The sequence below is a fragment of the Mustelus asterias genome, chromosome X (genome assembly GCF_964213995.1).
Source record: "Mustelus asterias chromosome X, sMusAst1.hap1.1, whole genome shotgun sequence".
Lineage (NCBI taxonomy): Eukaryota > Metazoa > Chordata > Chondrichthyes > Carcharhiniformes > Triakidae > Mustelus > Mustelus asterias.
In genome coordinates this window covers 16,703,725-16,723,444 of record NC_135834.1, presented here as the reverse complement: position 1 = coordinate 16,723,444, position 19,720 = coordinate 16,703,725, and the positions used below count along the sequence as shown (strand labels likewise).

The following is a 19,720-nucleotide window of genomic DNA, read 5'->3' as shown; positions in this document are numbered from 1 at the left end:
TCAAAGGAGAAATTTTGAGAGTGCAGAGTTTGTATGTTCCTGTCAGGATTAAAGGCAAAGTAAATAGGAATAAGGAACCTTGGTTCTCGAGGGAGATTGTAACACTGATTAAGAGGAAGAGAGAGTTGTATGAAATGTACAGGCAGCAAGGAACACATCAGATGCTCGAGGAGTATAAAAAGTGCAAGAAGCTACTTAAGAGGGAAATCAGGAGGGCTAAAAGAAGACATGAGGTTGCTTTGGCAGACAGAGTGAAGGAAAATCCAAAGAGTTTCTATCGGTATGTTAGGAGCAAAAGGATAGTGAGGGATAAAATTGGTCCTCTTGAAGACCAGAGTGGTAGACTGTGTATGGAACCAAAAGAGATGGGGGAGACACTAAATGGTTTTTTTGCATCCATATTTACTGAGGAAACGGGCATGGAGTCTACGGAAATAGGGCAAACTGGTAGGGAGGCCATGGAACCTTTACAGATTAAAGGGAGGAGGTGCTCGCTGTCTTGAGGCAATCAGAGTGGATAAATCCCCAGGACCGGACAGGGTATTCCCACGGACCTTGAGGGAAGCTAGTGTTGAACTTGCAGGGGCCCTGGCAGACATAAAATGGTTCGGCACAGACAAGAAGGGCCAAAAGGCCTGTTTCTGAGCTGTAATTTTCCATGGTTCTTTGGTTCTAAATGCTTTACAAAATCCATGTAGACGACATCCACGGCCCTTCCCTCGTCGATCATTTTTGTCACCTCCTCAAAAAACTCAACCAAATTTGTGAGGCATGACCTCCCTCATACAAAACCATGTTGTCTATCGCTCATGAGACTATTCAGTTCTAAATGTGTATAGATCCTATCTCTAAGAATCTTCTCCAACAATTTCCCTACCACGGACATCAAGCTCACTGGCCTATAATTACCTGGGTTATCCTTGCTACCGTTCTTAAATAACGGGACCACATTTGCTATCCTCCAATCCTCTGGGACCTCACCTGTGTCCAGTGAAGAGACAAAGATTTCTGTTAGAGGCCCAGCAATTTCATCTCTTGTCTCTCTCAGCAATCTAGGACATATGCCATCTGGCCCTGGGGATTTGTCTACCTTAATGCTTCCTAAAACACCCAACACTTCCTTCCTTGTAATTGCGATTTGTTCTAACAGGTCAACACATCCCTCTGAAACACTACCAATCAACGTGTCTCTCTCCTTTGTGAATATTGATACAAAGTATTCATTTAGGATCTCACCTACTTCCTCGGGTTCTAAGCATAATTCCCCTCCTTTGTTCTTGAGAGGTCCGACTCTTTCTCTGACAACCCTCTTGTTCCTAACGTAAGTATAAAATGCCTTGGGATTCTCCTTAATCCTGTCTGCCAAGGACATTTTGTGACCCCTTTTTGCCCTTCTAACTCCCTGTTTGAGTTATTTTCTACTTTCTCTGTATTCCTCCAGTGCTTCATCTATTTTTAGCTGCCTGGACCTTATGTATGCCTCTTTTTTCTTTTTGATTAGACCCACAATTTCCCTGGTTATCCACGGCTCTCGAATCCTACCTTTCCTGTCCTTCCTTTTTACAGGCACATGCCTGTCCTGCAGTCCTATCAACTGCTGCTTAAAAGACTTCCACATGCCAGGTGTGGATTTACCCTCGAACAGCCTCTCCCAATCAACAGCCACCAAATCCTGCCTAATCCGGTTGCAGTTAGCCTTCCCCCAATTCAGCACCTTACCCATAGGACAACACTCATCTTTTTCCATGACTATCCGAAAGTTTACAGAATTGTGGTCACTGTTCGCCACATGTTCCCCCACTGAAACTTTGATGACCTGACCGGGCTCATTTCCCAGTACTAGGTCCAGTATAGACCCTTCTCTAGTTGGACTATCAACATATTGTTCCAAAGAACCTTCCTGGGCACATTTTACAAATTCCTCCCCATTCGGACCCCCAGCCCTAAGGGATTTCCAGTCTATATGAGGGAAATTAAAGTCTCCCACTACAACAACCCTATTTTTTCTACACCTGTCCAGAATCTCCTTACATATCCGTTCCTAAACTTCCCGTGGGCTGTTGGGAGGCCTGTAATATACCCCCAGCGTAGTGACTGCGCCCTTCCTGTTTCTGAGCTCTACCCACAGTGTCTCGTTACATGATCCTTCCAAATTGTCCACCCTCTGTACCGCTGTAATATGTTCCCTAACCAGTATTGCTACTCCCCCACCTCCTCTAGCCCCTCCTCTGTCCCGCCAAGAGACAGAGCGGGAGATGTTTAGGGAGGGAAAATCCCGTTTAGCAATGGTGGATCAATTTGCATTGAACAGATACAAGAGGCTAGAATTAGAGAAGCACTGATAACTCAGAAGTTTGTGGGGTTTGGAGAGGCTAAAGAGAGGGGCGAAGGCATGGATGGATTTGAACACAATGGTGATTGCTTTTGGACACTGTTTTTCCAGGAGCTAATATAGGTCAATGAGCAGAGGGGTGAGAGCCGAAAGGGACTTGCTGTGAGTTAAGCCCCAGGCAGTAGAGTTTTGGATGATGAAGTTTACAGAGAATAGAATCTCCACATACATTGCAGAACTGACATTCTGCTGGATCAGAACTGCCTGTTTCCTCGACCAATATTGATCCTTTATAAGGTGCTGTTCCCAGAACTATACACAGTCCCAGGTATGATCTAACCAGGGCTTTGTAAAGCTGGAGGAAACCTTTCCCTCTTTTCTACAACAGTCTCTGTAACAGGTTGTATAGTGAGGGTAATTAGATTGTATATATCAACTGAGAGAAATGAGGACACTCTTGATGAAAATAAGTTTCTTTCAAACAATATAGAGTCATGCTGTCATCGAGGCTTACAGCATGGAAACAGACCCTTCGGCCCAACTTGCCCATGCCACCCTTTTTTTGAACTCCAAAGCTAGTCCCAATTGCCCGCATTTGGCCCATATCCCTCTATACCCATCTTACCTATGTAACTACCCAAATGCTTTTTAAAAGACAAAATTGTGCCCGCCTCTACTACTACCTCTGGCAACTTGTTCCAGACACTCACCACCCTCTGTGTGAAAAGAAATGCCCCCTGAACACTTTTGTATCTCTCTCCTCTCACCTTCAACCTATGCCCTCCAGTTTTAGACTCCCCTACCGTTGGGAAAAAATATTGACTATCAAGCTGATCTGTGCCCCTCATTATTTTATAGACCCCCCTCAGATCACCCCTCAGCCTTCTATGCTCCAGAGACAAAAGTCCCACCCTATCCAGCCTCTCCTTATAACTCAGACCATCAAGCCCCGGTAGCATCCTAGTAAATCTTTTCTGCACTCTTTCTAATTTAATAATTCCCTTTCTATAATAGGGTGACCAGAATTGTACACAGTATTCCAAGTGTGCCCTTACCAATGTTTTGCACAACTTCAACAAGACGTCCCAACTCCTGTATTCAATGTTCTGACCAATGAAACCAAGCATACTGAATGCCTTTTTCACCACTCTGTCTACCTGTGACTCCACTTTCAAGGAGCTATGAACATGTACCCCTTGATCTCTTTGTTCTGTAACTCTCCCCAACGCCCTACCAGTGACCGAGTAAGTCCTGCCCTGGTTTAAACTATCAAAACGCATCACCTCGCATTTATCTAAATTAAACTCCATCTGCCATTCGCCAGCCCAACCAAAGCCATCAAAGTGATCAAAATGAAATCGCTTGCAAAAATAAATATTTTTCATTGCAAAAACTGCATATGAATCCCCACTCTAGCTCTTCCGGTCATTTTTTCAGAAGCTCCTACACCTCTTTGAATGTCACCTTCGTAACTCAGTTTTCACAAGGGAATAGGACAATGATTTGAAATGTAAAGTTCATAGTGATGAATAAAGGAAGTGATATTTGGGCAAACTGGACAGTTCTGTGAAAAAGCTAGCATAGAGACAATGGGCCAAAGTGTCTCTTAGTAAGCTGGGGCATTTCACGATTCTGTTGCTGGATCAATTTATCGACAACATTCCGAAACATCTCGCCTCAGATGTATTGCTGCAAAGGCAAGATCTCAAAATGCAGCATGATGGCACAGTTTGTAATTCTGATCACGTCCATTCAGCTGTTGCGGTCAGAGAGCTTCTGCAGTGTGGTGGTTATCGTATTCACTTTACGCAGGAAAGATCGCTGGCTCGAAACCAGCAGAAACATTTTCAAAGCCATTTAATTACATAGTGAGAACAACGATCAGTAATTCACATTTATTGTTGAACATTTGTTACTGCCCATCACTGGGACGCAAGATGCTCCAACCCAGACCAAACACCCCAATACACCGAGCAAATGCTTGGGAAAACAGAAATAGATTATATGCCGGCCACTAAGCTTCCGAGCAGCATTTACACAATACCCGAGTGAGTGAAACCTTCTTTGAGCTTCAATCGGGAAACCTCGGCTGATAGAATTTGTGGAAACTTGTGCCTCATGAATACCTCTTCTCGTGTGAAAGGGACCACGCTGATTTTAAATTTGGTAATGGCTGCAACAGATTCTTCGTGTCCTTAGAAGCTTTCAAACCAGATTCTTAAAATGCAGCCCTGAAAGTGAGAAGCGGTAAAATTTTGTGACACACAGAGCAAATAAAGTGCTGAAGGGCTGACACTGGGCAGACATATTTCTCAGTCTGCAATATAAATGAATGAGTCATAGAGTCGTCGAGGTTTACAGCATGGAAATAGGCCGCTCGGCCCAACTTGTCCATGCTGCCCCTTTTTTAACCACTCAGCGAGTCCCAATTGCACGCATTTGGCCCATATCCCTCTGTAGCCATCTTACCAATGTAACTGTCTAAATGCTTTTCAGAAGACAAAATTGTACCCGCCTCTACTACTCCCTCTGGCAGCTCGTTAAAGACACTCACCACCCTCTGTGTGAAATAAAATGCCCCTCTGGATCCTTTTGTATCTCTCCCCTCTCACCTTAAGCCGATTCCCTCTACTTTTAGACTCCATTACCTTTAGGAAAAAATATTGACTATCGAGCTGACCAATGCCCCTCATTGTTTTATAGACCTCTATAAGATCACCACTAAGCCTCCAACGCTGCAGAGAAAAAAGTTCCAAAATATCCAACCTCTCCTTATAACTCAAACCATCAAGTCCCGGTAGCATCCTAGTAAATCTTTTCTGCATTCTTTCTAGTTTAATAACATCCATTCCATAATAGAGTGAACAGAACTGTACACAGTATTCCAAGTATGGCCTTACTAATGTCTTGTACAACTTCAACAAGACACCCCAAATGCTGTATTCAATGTTCTGACCAATAAAACCAAGCATGCCGAATGCCTCCTTTACCACTCTGTCCACCTATGACTCCACTTTCAAGGCGCTATGAACTTTTACCCCGAGATCTCTTTGTTCTATAACTCTCCCCACCATTAACTGAGTAAGTCTTGCCCTGGTTCGATCTACCAAAATGCATCATCTTGCATTCTATTCATTGGCCCACTGGATCAAGATCCTGTTGCAATCCTCGATAATCGTCTTCACTGTCCACTATGCCATCAATCTGAAAACTTACTCACCATGCCTCCTAAATTCTCATCCAAATCATTAATATAAAAGACAAATAACAGTGTACCCAGCACCGATCCCTGAGGCACAGCGCTGGTCACAGGCCTCCAGTTTGAATAAAACAACCCTTTACATCCATCCTATGTCTTCTGTCATCAAGCCAATTTTGTATCCATTTGGCTACCTCACCATGAATCCCGTGAGATTTAACCTAATGCAACAACATCCATGCGGTATCTTGTCAAAGGCCTTGCTAAAGTCCATGTAGTCCAGGCACTGCCTTCATCTACCTTCTTGGTTACCCCTTCAAAAAACTCAACCAAATTTGTGAGACATGATTTTCCACTCACAAAGCCATGCTGACTGTTCCTTATCAATTATTGCCTCTCTAAATGCCTGCAGACCCTGTCTCTCAGAATACCTTCCAACAACTTACCCACTCCAGGTGTTAGGCTCACTGTCCTGTAGTTCCCAAGTTTTTCCCTGCAGCACTTCTTAAACAAGGCCCAACATTTGCCACCCTCCAATTATCAGGCACCTCATCTGTGGCTGTCGATGATTCAAATATCTCTGCTAGGGGACCCGCAATCTCTTCCCCAGCGTCCCACAATGTCCTGGGATACACTTCATCAGGCCCTGGGGATTTATCTACCTTGATGAGCCTTACGACATTTAGCACCTCCTTCTCTGTAATATGTACCCTCCTCAAGACATCACTATTTATTTCCCCAAGTTCCCTAACATCCATGCCTTTCTCAACAGCAATTACTGATGAGAAATATTCATTTAGGATCTCACACATCTCTTGTGGATCCACACATAGATGACCTTGTTGATCCTTTAGAGGCCCTACTCTATCCTTAGCTTCTTTTTTTCCCTTTATGTATTTGTAGAAGCTCTTTGGATTCTCCTTTGCCTCATCTGCCAAAGCAATTTCGTGTCCCCTTTTTGCCCTCCTGATTTCTCTCTCAACTCTACTCCTACATCCTTTATACTCTTTAAGGGATCTACTTGATCCCAGCTGTCAATGCATGTCATATACCTCCTTCTTCTTCTTGACCAGGGCCTCAACAACCCGAGTCATCCAGGGTTGCCTACACTTCACTCTGAAGGGAATGTGCTTACGCTGAACGCTGGTTAACACACTTTTGAAAGCCTCCCACTTACCAGATGTACCTTTGTCTGCCAAGGGACTGCCCCAGTCAATCTTTGAAAGTTCTTGCCCAATACCATTAAAAGTGCTCTAATTTAGAATTTTAACTTTTGAGTCAGATCTATCATTTTCCATAGCTGTCTTAAAACTACTGAATTTCTGGTCACTTGTCCCAAAATGATCCCTCACTAACACTTCTGTCACTTGCCCTTCCTGATTCCCCAAGAGGAGGTCAAGTTTTGCCCCCTCTCCAGTCGGGCCATCCACATACTTCGTGAGAAATTCCTCTGAATACACTCAACATATTTATCTCCATCCAAGCCTATAATACTATGGCTGTTGCAGTCAATATTGGGAAAGTTAAAGTCCCCTAGTATTACCACCCTATTTTTCTTGGTGCTTTCTGTGATCTACTTATAAAATTGCTACTCAATTTCCCACTGACTATTTGGAGGCCTATAGTACAACCCTATCAATGTGATTTCCCCTTCTTATTTCTCAGTTCTACCCATACAGACTCCGAGGGCAAACCCTCAGAAATATCCCCTCAGTAGTGCCGTGTTGTTTTCCCTAATCAAAAATGCAACTCCCCTCCTCTCTTATGTCCTGTTCTGTCTTTCCTATAGCATCTGTACCCTGGAACATTGAGCTGTCAGTCCTGTCCTTCCCTTAGCCATGTCTCAGTAATAGTTATAATATCCCAGTCCCATGTACCCATCTGCCTTGCACGTCAGGCCTCTTGCATTGAAAGAAATGCAGTTTAATCTTGACTTCTCTTGCTGTCCGCCCTGCTTTTGCCTGATCTGTCTAGTACTAGGATTACTGACACTGCCTTCACTATTTAATGTGCTCTCTTTAACTTCTGTGCTGTCCTCAACCTTATCTCCTGTCTCCCTACTGCTTTGGCTCCCACCCCGCTTCCAAACTAATTTAAACCCTCCCGAGTGTCTCTAGCACATCCTTCCACCAGTATGTTAGTCTCCCTCCATTTCAGATGTAACCCGTCCCTTTTGAACAGGTCAACCCTTCCCCAGAAGCGATCCCAATGATCCTCAAATCTAAATCCCTGAATGATCGAACATATCATTATCCCTATCTGTACAAATTTGCTAAAAAGATATAGATATATTTGGCGAAGAGTTTGAAACTAAAAGAGAAAATGCTGGAAAATCTCAGCAGGTCTGACAGCATCTGTAAGGAGAGAAAAGAGCAGACGTTTCGAGTCCAGACGACCCTTTGTCAAAGCTGATTTGGTTTCAGATTCCAGCATCCGCAGTAATTTGCTTTTATCCAGTGGCGAAGAGTTTGCTTGGATTTCAGCACAGGGAGGAGGGAGAGTGTGTGGAAAGGGGATTCGCAACTTTGGGGAACAAGAGAGGATAAAACATTCCATAAAACTAGAATTGTCTGTTCTGATTTTCTATCCTGCACTGACTGTTATCACCTTTGTGAACCCTGTTTATAGATTAGAGGGAAAGGATTTAAAAACAGCATCAACTGATCATACAACCTGGAGAGACACAAGGACACCGGCACCATGGAGAAACGACTGAAATGTGACAACTGTGGGAAAGGATTCAATTGTCAATCAAAGCCTGAAGACCATCAGTGCAGTCACTCTCGGGAGCAGCTGTTTAGCTGCTCTGAGTGTCCGCGTTCAGTCCGCGATTCCACCTGGAGACACACCAGCAGGTTCACATTGGGGAGAGACCGTTCACCTGCTCCCAGTGTGGGAACAGATTAATTCGGTTATCCCACCTGCTGTCACACCAACGAGTTCACACTGGGGAGAGGCCATTTTCCTATTCTGTGTATGGGAAGGGATTCACACTGTCATCCAACCTGCAGAAACACCACCGAGTTCACACTGGGAGGGGGGGGGAGGGGGAGAGTGGATTGGGGGGGTGGGGGGGGGGGGCGGTGGGAGACCATTTACTTGCCCAGAGTGTGGGGAAGGATTCAGTCATCCAGCCTGCTGAGGCACTCGTGGGTTTTACTGGGGAGAGATTGGTCATCTGCTCTGGGTGTGGCAAACGATTCATTCAGTCATCCAACCTGCTGATGCACCAGCAAGTTCACATTGGAGTATCCCTGTCAGTGATCTTTCTCGAGAATTCAGGAACTCTCATGAGAAATTAGTTGACACCAAGAATCTGAATTTTAACTTCGATCCTAAATGTCTTTTGGTACAAACTCTACAATTCAGTCTCTGATTAACATCTCCATTTAGAAAGTGCTCATTAATCCTTGTGGACAATTGTTACTGACTTGCACATTACACACAGTGACACCTCCATTATCCACCAGAACAAAGGGGAATGGAAACTGGTGGAAAATCGAAAGTTCCCAAATGTTACCCCTCCTGCCTGGTACAGAAATCCACTTGGCACGGGGATGGAGACAAGTTTAATCTAAGTAACGACTGTAAGAAATCGTTGTCTAATAACCTTATAAAATCTTCAGAAATTAATATATTACAGAAATATCTCACTCTCTGTCCAATGAAGCTTCCATAGCAGCTTGCTGGTGGAGTGGGGTGGAGGGGCAGGGGGTTCACTCTGGTTTTACGGTTTATATTTATCATTCAACAAACATCACTGAACAGATTATCAGCTCAGAATTACATTTCTATTTGTGGGATCTTTCATTGAATCCTACAGTGCAGAAGGAGGCCATTTGGCCCATCAAGTCTGCACGAACCACAATTCCACCCAGGCCCTCGTCCCCCTGACACTAAGGGGCAATTTAGCATGGCCAATTCACCTAACTCGCACATCTTTGGACTTGCTGTATGTCTTGCTGTGTACAATTTGGCTACTTATTTCCAACATTACAATAGTGACTACACTTCCAAAGAACCTCATTGTCTGTAACTACTTTGGGGCATTTTAAAGTTGTGAAAGGTGTTATATAAATACAAACCTTTCATTAACAAACCTCAGTCTGGATCACCACAAACTAAAGAGATCAAGGGGTATGCAGAGAAAGCGGGAGAGGGACACTGAAAGTGCATGATCAGCTACGATCAAGTTGAATGGTGTGCAGGCTCGAAGGGTCGAATGGCTTACTCCTGCACCTATTTTCTATGTTTCCATTTTTCTATGTTTCTAAACTGCTGAGTGAGTGCATTAAATCTTTGTTCACAAATCACCAATACACCAGGCTACAATTCATGTCATAAACATTGTTTATTGGTTACAAATCACAATTTACCATTAAATCTGGACAACAACATTCTTTCTTAACATTTCTAAATGTAATCAGAGTTATCTAGCCGTTCAGCTCTGATGGAGAGAGATATTTCACTCAACAAAGAATACAGATTCCACAGACTATTCAGTGATTCACTGTAAATCAGCACTAATGGACACTCAGTATTAATTACAGCACCAACCAGTCTCAGGTTAGAAATTAGTGAGTTTCACTTTCAGAGGAATTCCTTCAATATCTGACAAGTTAACAGCTTTGCACTGCCTGCCTATCAAATAGCTCAAGCCTTTTTGTGGTTAAAACATTCAGAGCTCACAGAGTCTCATCCTTGAGTTCGAGAGCAGACTTCCTCCTGTCAATATAGAGCTGCAGCACTGGACTGAAGCATAGAAACCCTACAGTACAGAAAGAGGCCATTCGGCCCATTGAGTCTGCACCGACCACAATCCCACCCAGGCCCTACCCCCACATATTTACCCACTAATCCCTCTAACCTACGCATCACAGGACACGAAGGGCAATTTTTAGCATAGCCAATCAACCTAACCCGCACATCTTTGGACTGTGGGAGGAAACCGGAGCACCCGAAGGAAACCCACGCAGACACGAGGAGAATGTGCAAACTCCACACAGACAGTGACCCAAGCCGGGAATCGAACCCGGGTCCCTGAAGCTGTGAAGCAGCAGTGCTAATCACTGTGCTACCGTGCCGCCCTAAACTGTGATCTGTGTTCATCTGCAGTTCAATACAGTGGGGCCGATTTTACCAAATCAGGACTAAGTGCCGGGTCCGGTTGTCAAATGGATCCGCGCCCGGCAGCCGCGCTCCAGCGCGCCCATACGCCTTTTTTCGGTGCTGGCCCATTGGGCGGGGCTTAGCGCTGTTGGAGCGGCCGGAGCTCCAACTGCGCATGCACAGTTCGGAACAGACCGCAGGCAGCGCGCCCGGGCACAGACAGCAGAGAGGATGAAAGGAATTCCCTTTGGAGGATAATGTCCACGTTATAATCACAGGAACTAAAAACCTGACAGTCCAAAATCTGGGATAATATTACAGGACAGGGATGGGGGATATACATTTTGAAATATTATCCCAGATTTTGGACTGTCAGGTTTTTAGTTCCTGTGATTTGGACATTATCCTCCAAAGGGAATTCCTTTCATCCTCTCTGCTGTCTGTGCTGCTTTGCCTTTCCCTGGGGGGGGGGGGGAATGGAGAAGGGACGTGTCTGCCCCTGGGGGGGGGGGGGGGGGGGGGGGGGATCCCTCCTCCGGTGGGGAGGAGGGATCGGCTGCAGACTGGCAGTGCCCCCCCCACCCCAGGGGCAGACACGTCACTCCCCTTCTCCATCCCCACATCCCACACCCCCCCCCCCCCCCCCCCCCCGCCGCACCCCATGGAAAGGCAGAGCAAGGCCAGGAACGTGCAGGAGGCTGTCGACGGGCTGCAGATCGGAAGGATGGTGGAGGGAGACCAGCGATCAAGCTAGGTTGGGGGTGTGCCTCCCAGGGGGGTCCGATCCCGGGGGGGGGGGTGTCTGCCGGCGGGGCCTGTCTCCCAGGGGGGTCCGATCGGGGGGGGGGGGGGTGGGCTGCCGGGTGGTTCGCGGGGGGGAGGGTCCGCGAAAGATGGTCGGGGGGGATTGGCTTCGGCGTTCACCTGCTGAATTGCAGTCCCATTCGGACTTTTATTTAGCAGGTCATATCATGCGCGGACGCGAAATGAGCCGCAACCTGGTAAAGTCGGATTCGTCGGTAAAGTTGGCCGCGCGCTTCATTAAGTCGATTTAAATGCATGCAAATGCATTTAAATCGTTGCGCCGGCCGATATGGGTGCGCGCCAGACCCGCGCCCGGATCGGGGCTAGGTAAAGACGCGATCTGCCATGAGTCGGGTGCAGATCGCGTTTTAGGCCCGACGCCCAACTTTACCGCGATTTCACGCCCGAAAACAGACGTGAAATTTTGGTAAAATCGGGCCCAGTGTCTGGATGCATTTACATTTGAAATGAAGTCTATAGACAAGATGATCGGTTCTCACATGATTGCGAGATGGTGTGGGGAACATGCTCAATAAGAAGTTTAACAACACCAGGTTAAAGTCCAACAGGTTTATTTGGTAGCAAAAGCCACACAAGCTTTCGAGGCTCTGAGCCCCTTCTTCAGGTGAGTGGGAATTCTGTTCACAAACAGAACTTATAAGACACAGACTCAATTTACATGAATAATGGTTGGAATGCGAATACTTACAACTAATCCAGTCTTTAAGAAACAAAACAATGCTCAAGCCAGTTTGGGTTCTGACATCAGAAATAAAATCTAACTGTCCGAATGAACACAGTCCAGTCCTTGGTGTGACTAGCAGCAACAACACCAGCAGTATCTAACCCCTGCTATTGTCGGTATGTTGGCTGGATGACTGAGTGGATTTCCTCCCACACACAGAGCAGGTGAATGGCCTGTCCCCGGTGTGAATCCATTGGTGTCTCAGCAGAATGGATGACTGCGTGAATTTCTTCCCACACATGGAGCGGGCAAATGGTCTCTCCCTGGTGTGAACTCGCTGGTGTCTCAGCAGAATGGATAACTGAGTGAATCTTTTCCCACATACAGAGCAGGGGACAATCTCTCCCTAGTGTGGACTTGCCAGTGGCTGAGCAGAACATGCTGCTTTTAAAATGCTTCCCACAGTCAGAACATTGTAAAGGTCTCTTATCTGTGTGAACAAGTTGATGTGAAGTGAAGTGAGGTAAACGGGTGAATCCCTTTCCACACTTGGAGCAGGTGAACATCCCCTCCCCAGTGTGAAATCGCTGGTATGTGGTGAGGTGGACTGATCATCTGAAAAGCCAGTCCCACACTGAGAGCACCTGAACAAGTCTCTGGTCAGTGTGAAAACTTTGATGGGACATCAGTTCACTCTAATGTTTAAAGCACATCCTGCAGTCGGGGAATTCATTCAGAAAGCTTTACATTCACTCAATCACCATAACATTTCACTTTTCTCAGCATGGAAGCTGGCAGCATTTTAGATTAAATCCCATTGTAGATTTCTCTTGTAGCTGGTGTACGGAGAAGATCATGTCCACTATGGATCACTCAGCACAGAAATGCACTGTGCTTCTGGACACATTCGGGCTGTGAGTAGATGGAATATTGCCTCTACCTAGCGAAGGACTTCCCAGTGACGCTGAGGAGTGAGATGTCCCTGGAGTTGTTGCAATCTCCTCTGTTACCTTTCTTTTTTCTATAATGTAATGATTTTTGTGTCACACATCTCCTGTGGAATGGATCCTACCCTCCAGCAGAGAAGGAACAGGAGGTGATGAAGGTGTGGCAGTGGGTGGGGTTTTCCGGGCTGGAGCAGTTCAGTTGGAATTCCATCCTTGCCAGGTGGCTTTCTGCTTGCTCAGCGATCAATGGCCTTTTCCAGTTCAAGTGATGAGGTTTCCTCGCCCAACTTAGCCATGGCAGGAAACTGCAGAAGAACGTCAAAGACTGGGAGATATCTGTTTCACTGTAGCACTTTCTAATTGGCAACGTTAATCAGTGGAACCTCTCAGACACTGAACTTCAGATTTTGCACACAGATCAATTTCAAAGAACAAAGAAAATTACATCACAGGAACAGGCCGTTCGACCCTCCAAGCCTGCACCGACCATGCTGCCTGACATAACTAAAACGCCCTACCCTTCCGGGGACCATATCCCTCTATTCTCATCCTATTCATGTACTTGTCAAGACGCCCCTTAAAAGTTACTACCGTATCCATTTCCACGACCTCCCCCGGCAGTGAGTTCCAGGCACCCACTACTCTCTGTGTAAAAAATCTGCCTCGTACATCTGTTTTAAACCTATGCCCCCTAGTAATTGACTCTTCCACCCTGGGAAAAGGCTTCTGACTATCCACTCTGTCCATGCCTCTCATAATCTTGTAGACTTCTATCAGGTCTCCCCTCAACCTCCGTCGTTCCAGTGAGAACAAACCAAGTTTCTCCAACCTCTCCTCATAGCTAATGCCCTCCATACCAGGCAACATCCTGGTAAATCTTTTCTGTACCCTCTCCAAAGCCTCCACATCCTTCTGGTAGTGTGGAAACCAGAATTGAACACTATATTCCAAGTGTGGCCTAACTAAGGTTCTATAAAGCTGCAACATGACTTGCTCTTGCTGCAACATGAATTTCGGATTGAAGAAAATGTTCAAAATGTCATTGCAACCCAGTTCCTGTTGTGAGTTATTGAATTGAGAGGAAAGATCACAGATGTTGCTTTTAATGAGGGAGACTGCAGCCCTGAAAATCAGAGATTGATCCAGAATATGAAACTCCAGCCCGGTTACAGGAATTATTAACATCACCAGGAACAAACCCCAACTGTCAGAATAAAAACATGGTTCAGTCCTAGCTGTGATTAACAGCAGCAATTAAAGTGGAATTTAGCCCCCACAATCACTTATGAACGCGCTGATGTGACAGCAAGTTGGCTGCCTGAGTGAATCCCTTTCCACATATGGAGCAGTTGAATGGCCTTTCCCCAGTGTGAACACGTCTGTGCACATTGAGATTAGATGCAGACCTGAACTTCTTTCCACAGTCAGTGCAGCTGAATGGTTTCTCTCCAGTGTGAATTCGCTGGTGTGACTGAAGGGTGGCTGACTGAGTGAATCCTTTCCCACACAGTGAGCAGCTGAATGGTTTCTCCCCAGTGTGAACTCGCTGGTGTGACTGAAGGGTAGCTGTCTGAGTGAATCCCTTCCTACACACTGAGCAGGTGAAGGGTTTCTCCCCAGTGTGAACTCGCTGGTGTGCAGTGAGGTCGGAGAAATGCCTGAACCTCTTCTCACAGGAACTACAGCTGAATGGTCTCTCCTCAGTATGAATTTGCTGGTGTTTCAATAGGTTGGAGGACACAGTGAATCCCTTCCCACACACAGAACAGGTGAATGGTCTCTCCCCAGTGTGAAGTCGCTGGTGTCCACTGAGGTGCGACGAAGACTTGAATCCCTTTTGACAGTGAGTGCAGCTGAAGGGCCTCTCCCCAGTGTGACCTCGCTGGTGTGTCAGCAGAGTGGATGACTGAGAGAATCCTGTCCCACACACAGAGCAGGTGAATGGCTTCTCTCCAGTGTGAGTACGTCGATGATTTCTCAGTAGGGATGGATAATAGAATCTTTTACCACAATCCTCACATTTCCAGGGTTTCTCCATAGTGCTGGCCCCAGTGTGAATACTCAATGAATTTCCAGCTCAGATGGATCACAGATTAGTTGACCACTATCCTCACATTTCCATGTCCACACATAGAACACGTGTACAGTTCCTCGTGGATGTGAATGGTGTGATGTTTTTTCGGCTGTTTAACTGGTTAAAGCTCTTTCCACAGTCAGTTCACTGGAACACTCTCATTCGAGTGTGTGTGTGTCTCTGTGCTTTTCCAGTTACACTGATGTTTGAATTTTTCTCCCTCAGGCAAAACAGTCAAACATTCCTCATTCCACACTCAAAAGGTCAACCAGATTAAGATCCTGATGAATGACACAAGCAACGCTTAATGTTTGACATCTTCAAATCCATCCATGTTAATCCCCTGTAAAAGGAATTTTAAAAAAGTCATCACTGTCAGTACAGCACACAAATTTAATAACACAAATATATTTATTGGTGTCCTGGCTATAAATCCCCTGACCTACACAGTCTCCCTTCCCCCTGTGTTAAATAGGAACCCATCACACAATCTCTGCCACTTCTTTGCTCCACTACCAGTTTTCTCTCTCTGCCTTCTGTGGCTGGGTTTGGTTCTCCAAATGCCAGTGAAAGGAATTTAAAATACATCACCGTCACTCCGGATAAATATTTAGATAAAGGGCGGCACGGTAGCACAGTGGTTAGCAATGCTGCTTCACAGCTCCAGGGACTTGGGTTCAATTCCTGGCTTGGGTCACTGTCTGTGTGGAGTTTGCACATTCTCCTCGTGTGTGCGTGGGTTTCCTCCGGGTGCTCTGGTTCCCTCCCACAGTCCAAAGATGTGCGGGTTAGGTTGATTGGCCATGCTAAAATTGCCCCTTAGTGTCCTGAGATGCATAGGTTAGAGGGATTAGTGGGTAAATGTGTAGGGATATGGGGGTAGGACCTGGGTGGGATTGTGGTCGGTGCAGACTCGATGGGCCAGATGGCCTCTTTCTGCACTGTAGGGTTTCTATGATTCTAGAAGAAACATTCATATCTCTTGGTTTGAGTGTTCTGCGTGTAAATGGTCATAGAATCCCTACAGAACAGAAGGAGGCCATTCGGCCCATTGAGTCTGTACTGACCACAATCTCACACAGGCCCAATTCCCATAACCCCACACATTTACCCTGCTCGTCCCCCTGACACTAAGGATCAATTTAGCATGGCCAATCAACCCAGCCTGCACATCTTTGGAATGTGGGCGGAAACCAGCGCACCCAGAGGAAATCCACGCAGAAACGGGGAGAAAGTGCAAACTCCACACAGGGAGTTTCCAAAAGACATCAGAGTTCAGGCTCGAAATTCACAACATTCTCTCCTCCTGCTGCCAGGGCGCATGTGCACGATGAGTGCACATGCGCCCTGCTGCTCATTGCCCCTATAAAGATGGCGGCCGGAAAATTGGGCCTCCAACTCAGGTGGTTGCCGTCGCGGCCCCGATTGGTGCGAACGCGGTACCGGGCGATTCTTTTTCGGGTCTCGTGTCCTCCACTGGGCGTTTATGAAGCCTCCCCATCCACTTTACCGTCTCAATTACCCTCCGGCAATCATCTGTTCCTCAGTTACACAGCTGACATTTTTCACGTCTGGCAGTTGGAGCTCCCACACCACGCATGCACTGATCGGACCCGAAGTGCGCATGCACCATTCCAGAACCAGAGTCTGCGCATGCGCCGAATGCTCCTGGTGTGAGGACCGGGCACATTCTGACCCGGTCTGATTGCTGGGTAACGTACCCGCCATTGAAAGATGATGATGCTAAATCGTAAATTACGTCTCGTGACTCATTTGCTATCGTAGCCATATGACCAAGATATAAATTATTAATACAGTTCAAACCGCAGTTAACAGGATTTCTGTCCCTGGGTGTAATTAACAGCAGAACAAAAGTTTACAATTAAATGCGAACTCAATGGAGTCTTTGCTGGTGTAATGAGAAAGTGAGTTTTTGCTCTTGAGACAGTACACTTAAATCGTGTCGAGACAAAAAGAATACTCCAGATCAAGCCCTTTGGACTGTGAACAAATGGGGTAAATGTGGTAAAAGCAGACCTGGGTGGCACGGTGGCACAGTGGTTAGCTCTGCTGCTTCACTCGCGCCAGGGACTCGGGTTCAATTCCAACCTCGGGTTACTGTCTGTGGTGTTTGCACATTCTCCCCGTGTCTGCGTGGGTTTCTTCCGGGTGCTCTGGCTTTCTCCCACAGTCCAAAGATGTGCGGATTGGGTTGGTTGGCTATGCTAAATAGTCCCTAGTGTCAGGGGTACTAGCATGGTAAATATGTGGGTTTATGGAAATAGGGCCTGGGTGGGATTGTGGTCAGTGAAGACTCGATGGGCTGAATGGCCTCCTTCTGCACTGTAGGGAGTCTTTGATTCTATGAATAAAAACATTTGCACACGTAAAGTATCTGAATGGTCTCTCCAAAAGCTGTGACTGTGCTGCAGTGTCAGTAAATTCAATGAATCCCTTTCCACTTTCACACTCGGATTTTACATCTCGGTTTCCAACTCAGAAGTGGATATCAAGTCCTCCCGTGATGGGTTCCACATTCACAATGTTCTCCAGAAAAGTGAAAGCAAAATATTGCAGATATTTGACATCTTAAACCACAACAGAAAATATTGCAAATAGGCAGCAGATCTGGCATTGTTTGTGGAGATAGACACTTTTACGTGATGCTTCATCAAAACTGCATTGCATCAGTGCTCAGACCTGCAATCTTATTCTGTTTTTCAATCCACAGATGTTGCCAGATATGTGAAATATTTAATGCATTTTCTGATTTCTAACGTTTCATCTCTGTTTGCTCTGACTGTGGGTTAGATTTATTGGTGTCGAAATTATATTTATTCACATATATTATGATTTTTTTTCCCGAGTGACTCTTCAATTTACAAACAAATAATGTTGGAAATACTCAGCTGGTCAGCGGGTAAGATCAAAAGGGAAGCTGTGTGGCAAGGTGGAAGTCAGAAGGGATTAAATAACAAAAGGAATGACGTTGAAAGGCAGAACGAGATGTTAACTGAACAAGAATACAAGCAGAATGTGGGAGAACCATTCTGTATCAATCAGCTCTTTCTGCTTTGGGAATAATAGGCTTCTCCATTCACCCAGGTCACTTTCAGGCATAAAGCAGCAACTGTGATAGTAACAAAGTGAGATGGGCTCAGTTTGAACAGTGACACTGCCAGTAGAATGGAGAGCTGGAGTTCACCCAGGAAAGCAGCACAGCTTAAAAAACAATGGCACACAATGTGCAACTCGAATCCACAAACCTGAGATAATGGCTCTTGTGTTCTACGAATGAACTAGCTGAGCTTCCATCACTGGTAGGTCCACAGCTCTTATTACAGCTGGATAACTCTCATGTGTTCTCCCCGTTTCTGCGTGGGTTTCCTCCGGGTGCTCCGGTTTCCTCCCACACTCCAAAGATGTGCTGGTTAGGTGGATTGGACTTGCTAAATTGCCCCTTAGTGTCAGGGGGATTAGCTTGGGTAAATGAGCAAAGAACAAAGAGCAAAGAAAATTACAGCACAGGAACAGGCCCTTCGGCCCTCCAAGCCTGCACCGACAAACTGCCCGGCTTAACTAAAACTCCCTACCCTTCCGGGGACCATATCCCTCTATTCCCATCCTATCCATGTACTTGTCAAGACGCCCCTCAAAAGTCACTACCGTATCCGCTGCCACTACCTTACCCGGCAACGACTTCCAGGCATCCACTACTCTCTGTGTAAAAAATCTGCCTCATACATCTTCTTTAAACCTTACCCCTCGCACCTTAAACCTATGCCCCCTAGTAATTGACTCTTCCACCCTGGCAAAAAGCTTCTGACTATCCACTCTGTCCATGCCTCTCATAATCTTGTAGACTTCTTTCAGGTCTCCCCTCAACCTCCGTCGTTCCAGTGAGAACAAACCAAGTTTCTCCAACCTCTCCTCATAGCTAAATGCTTGGGGTTATGGGGATAATGATGGGTGGGATTGTGGTCGGTGCAGACTTGATGGACCGAATGGCCTCCTTCTGCATTGAAGAACTGTAGCACTCTGATCTGTGAGCTACGACTAGGAGGGCACAATGGATATGATCTTCACCACACGGCAACTACAAGAGAAGTGCAGAGAACAGCAATAATCCTTGTACATGGCCTTCTTTAACCTCATACGGGCCTTCGACCCTTTCAGTTTTGAGGAATTATGGAGCAGCCTCCTAAGTTTTGGCTGCCTCTAAATGGAAAATGTGGAGCTCGAGCTTATCCACGTCAACAGCAAAGTTTTGAAATGGCAACGCTTAATGTAAGGCTCGAACCCACAACCTTGATGTTAAAAGCCTCATTCTTTATCGACCAACCTAGTCAGGCATGTTTCATACTCCAAAATATAGTGAAACAAAACATTGTTTTCTGTCTGATTTCTCTGTATGTTCTGCATTCCAAAGTGAAGAAGGTAATCAACCTACAAAAGCCCAAAGGTTACAGTGCAATAACATCATTCACATCTTCCACTTCTGACCTGCACCTGCTTCCAAACATTGCAATCCATTTTCAAGACTTCTTTCGTGATTTAATGTTCAATATTG

The 19,720-nt window shown here is 45.9% G+C and overlaps 2 protein-coding genes across 2 annotated transcripts in view; one reads left to right on the top strand and one right to left on the bottom strand.

The window, feature by feature from the left end:
* LOC144481856 (uncharacterized) overlaps window positions 1-16,736 on the bottom strand; it is a 30,603-nt gene extending 13,867 nt beyond the window's left edge. The window contains exons 1-5 of the mRNA XM_078201006.1: window positions 16,594-16,736; window positions 14,360-15,493; window positions 14,067-14,199; window positions 12,551-12,716; window positions 8,202-8,257 (exon numbers count right to left, since the gene is read on the bottom strand). Coding sequence (XP_078057132.1) covers window positions 8,202-8,257; window positions 12,551-12,716; window positions 14,067-14,199; window positions 14,360-15,114 — 1,110 coding nt within the window. The 5' untranslated portion in view covers window positions 15,115-15,493; window positions 16,594-16,736. The remainder of the gene's footprint in view (window positions 1-8,201; window positions 8,258-12,550; window positions 12,717-14,066; window positions 14,200-14,359; window positions 15,494-16,593) is intronic.
* The window catches only part of LOC144481854 (uncharacterized), a 302,744-nt gene that overhangs the window by 36,087 nt on the left and 246,937 nt on the right, over window positions 1-19,720 (top strand). The window lies entirely within an intron of this gene.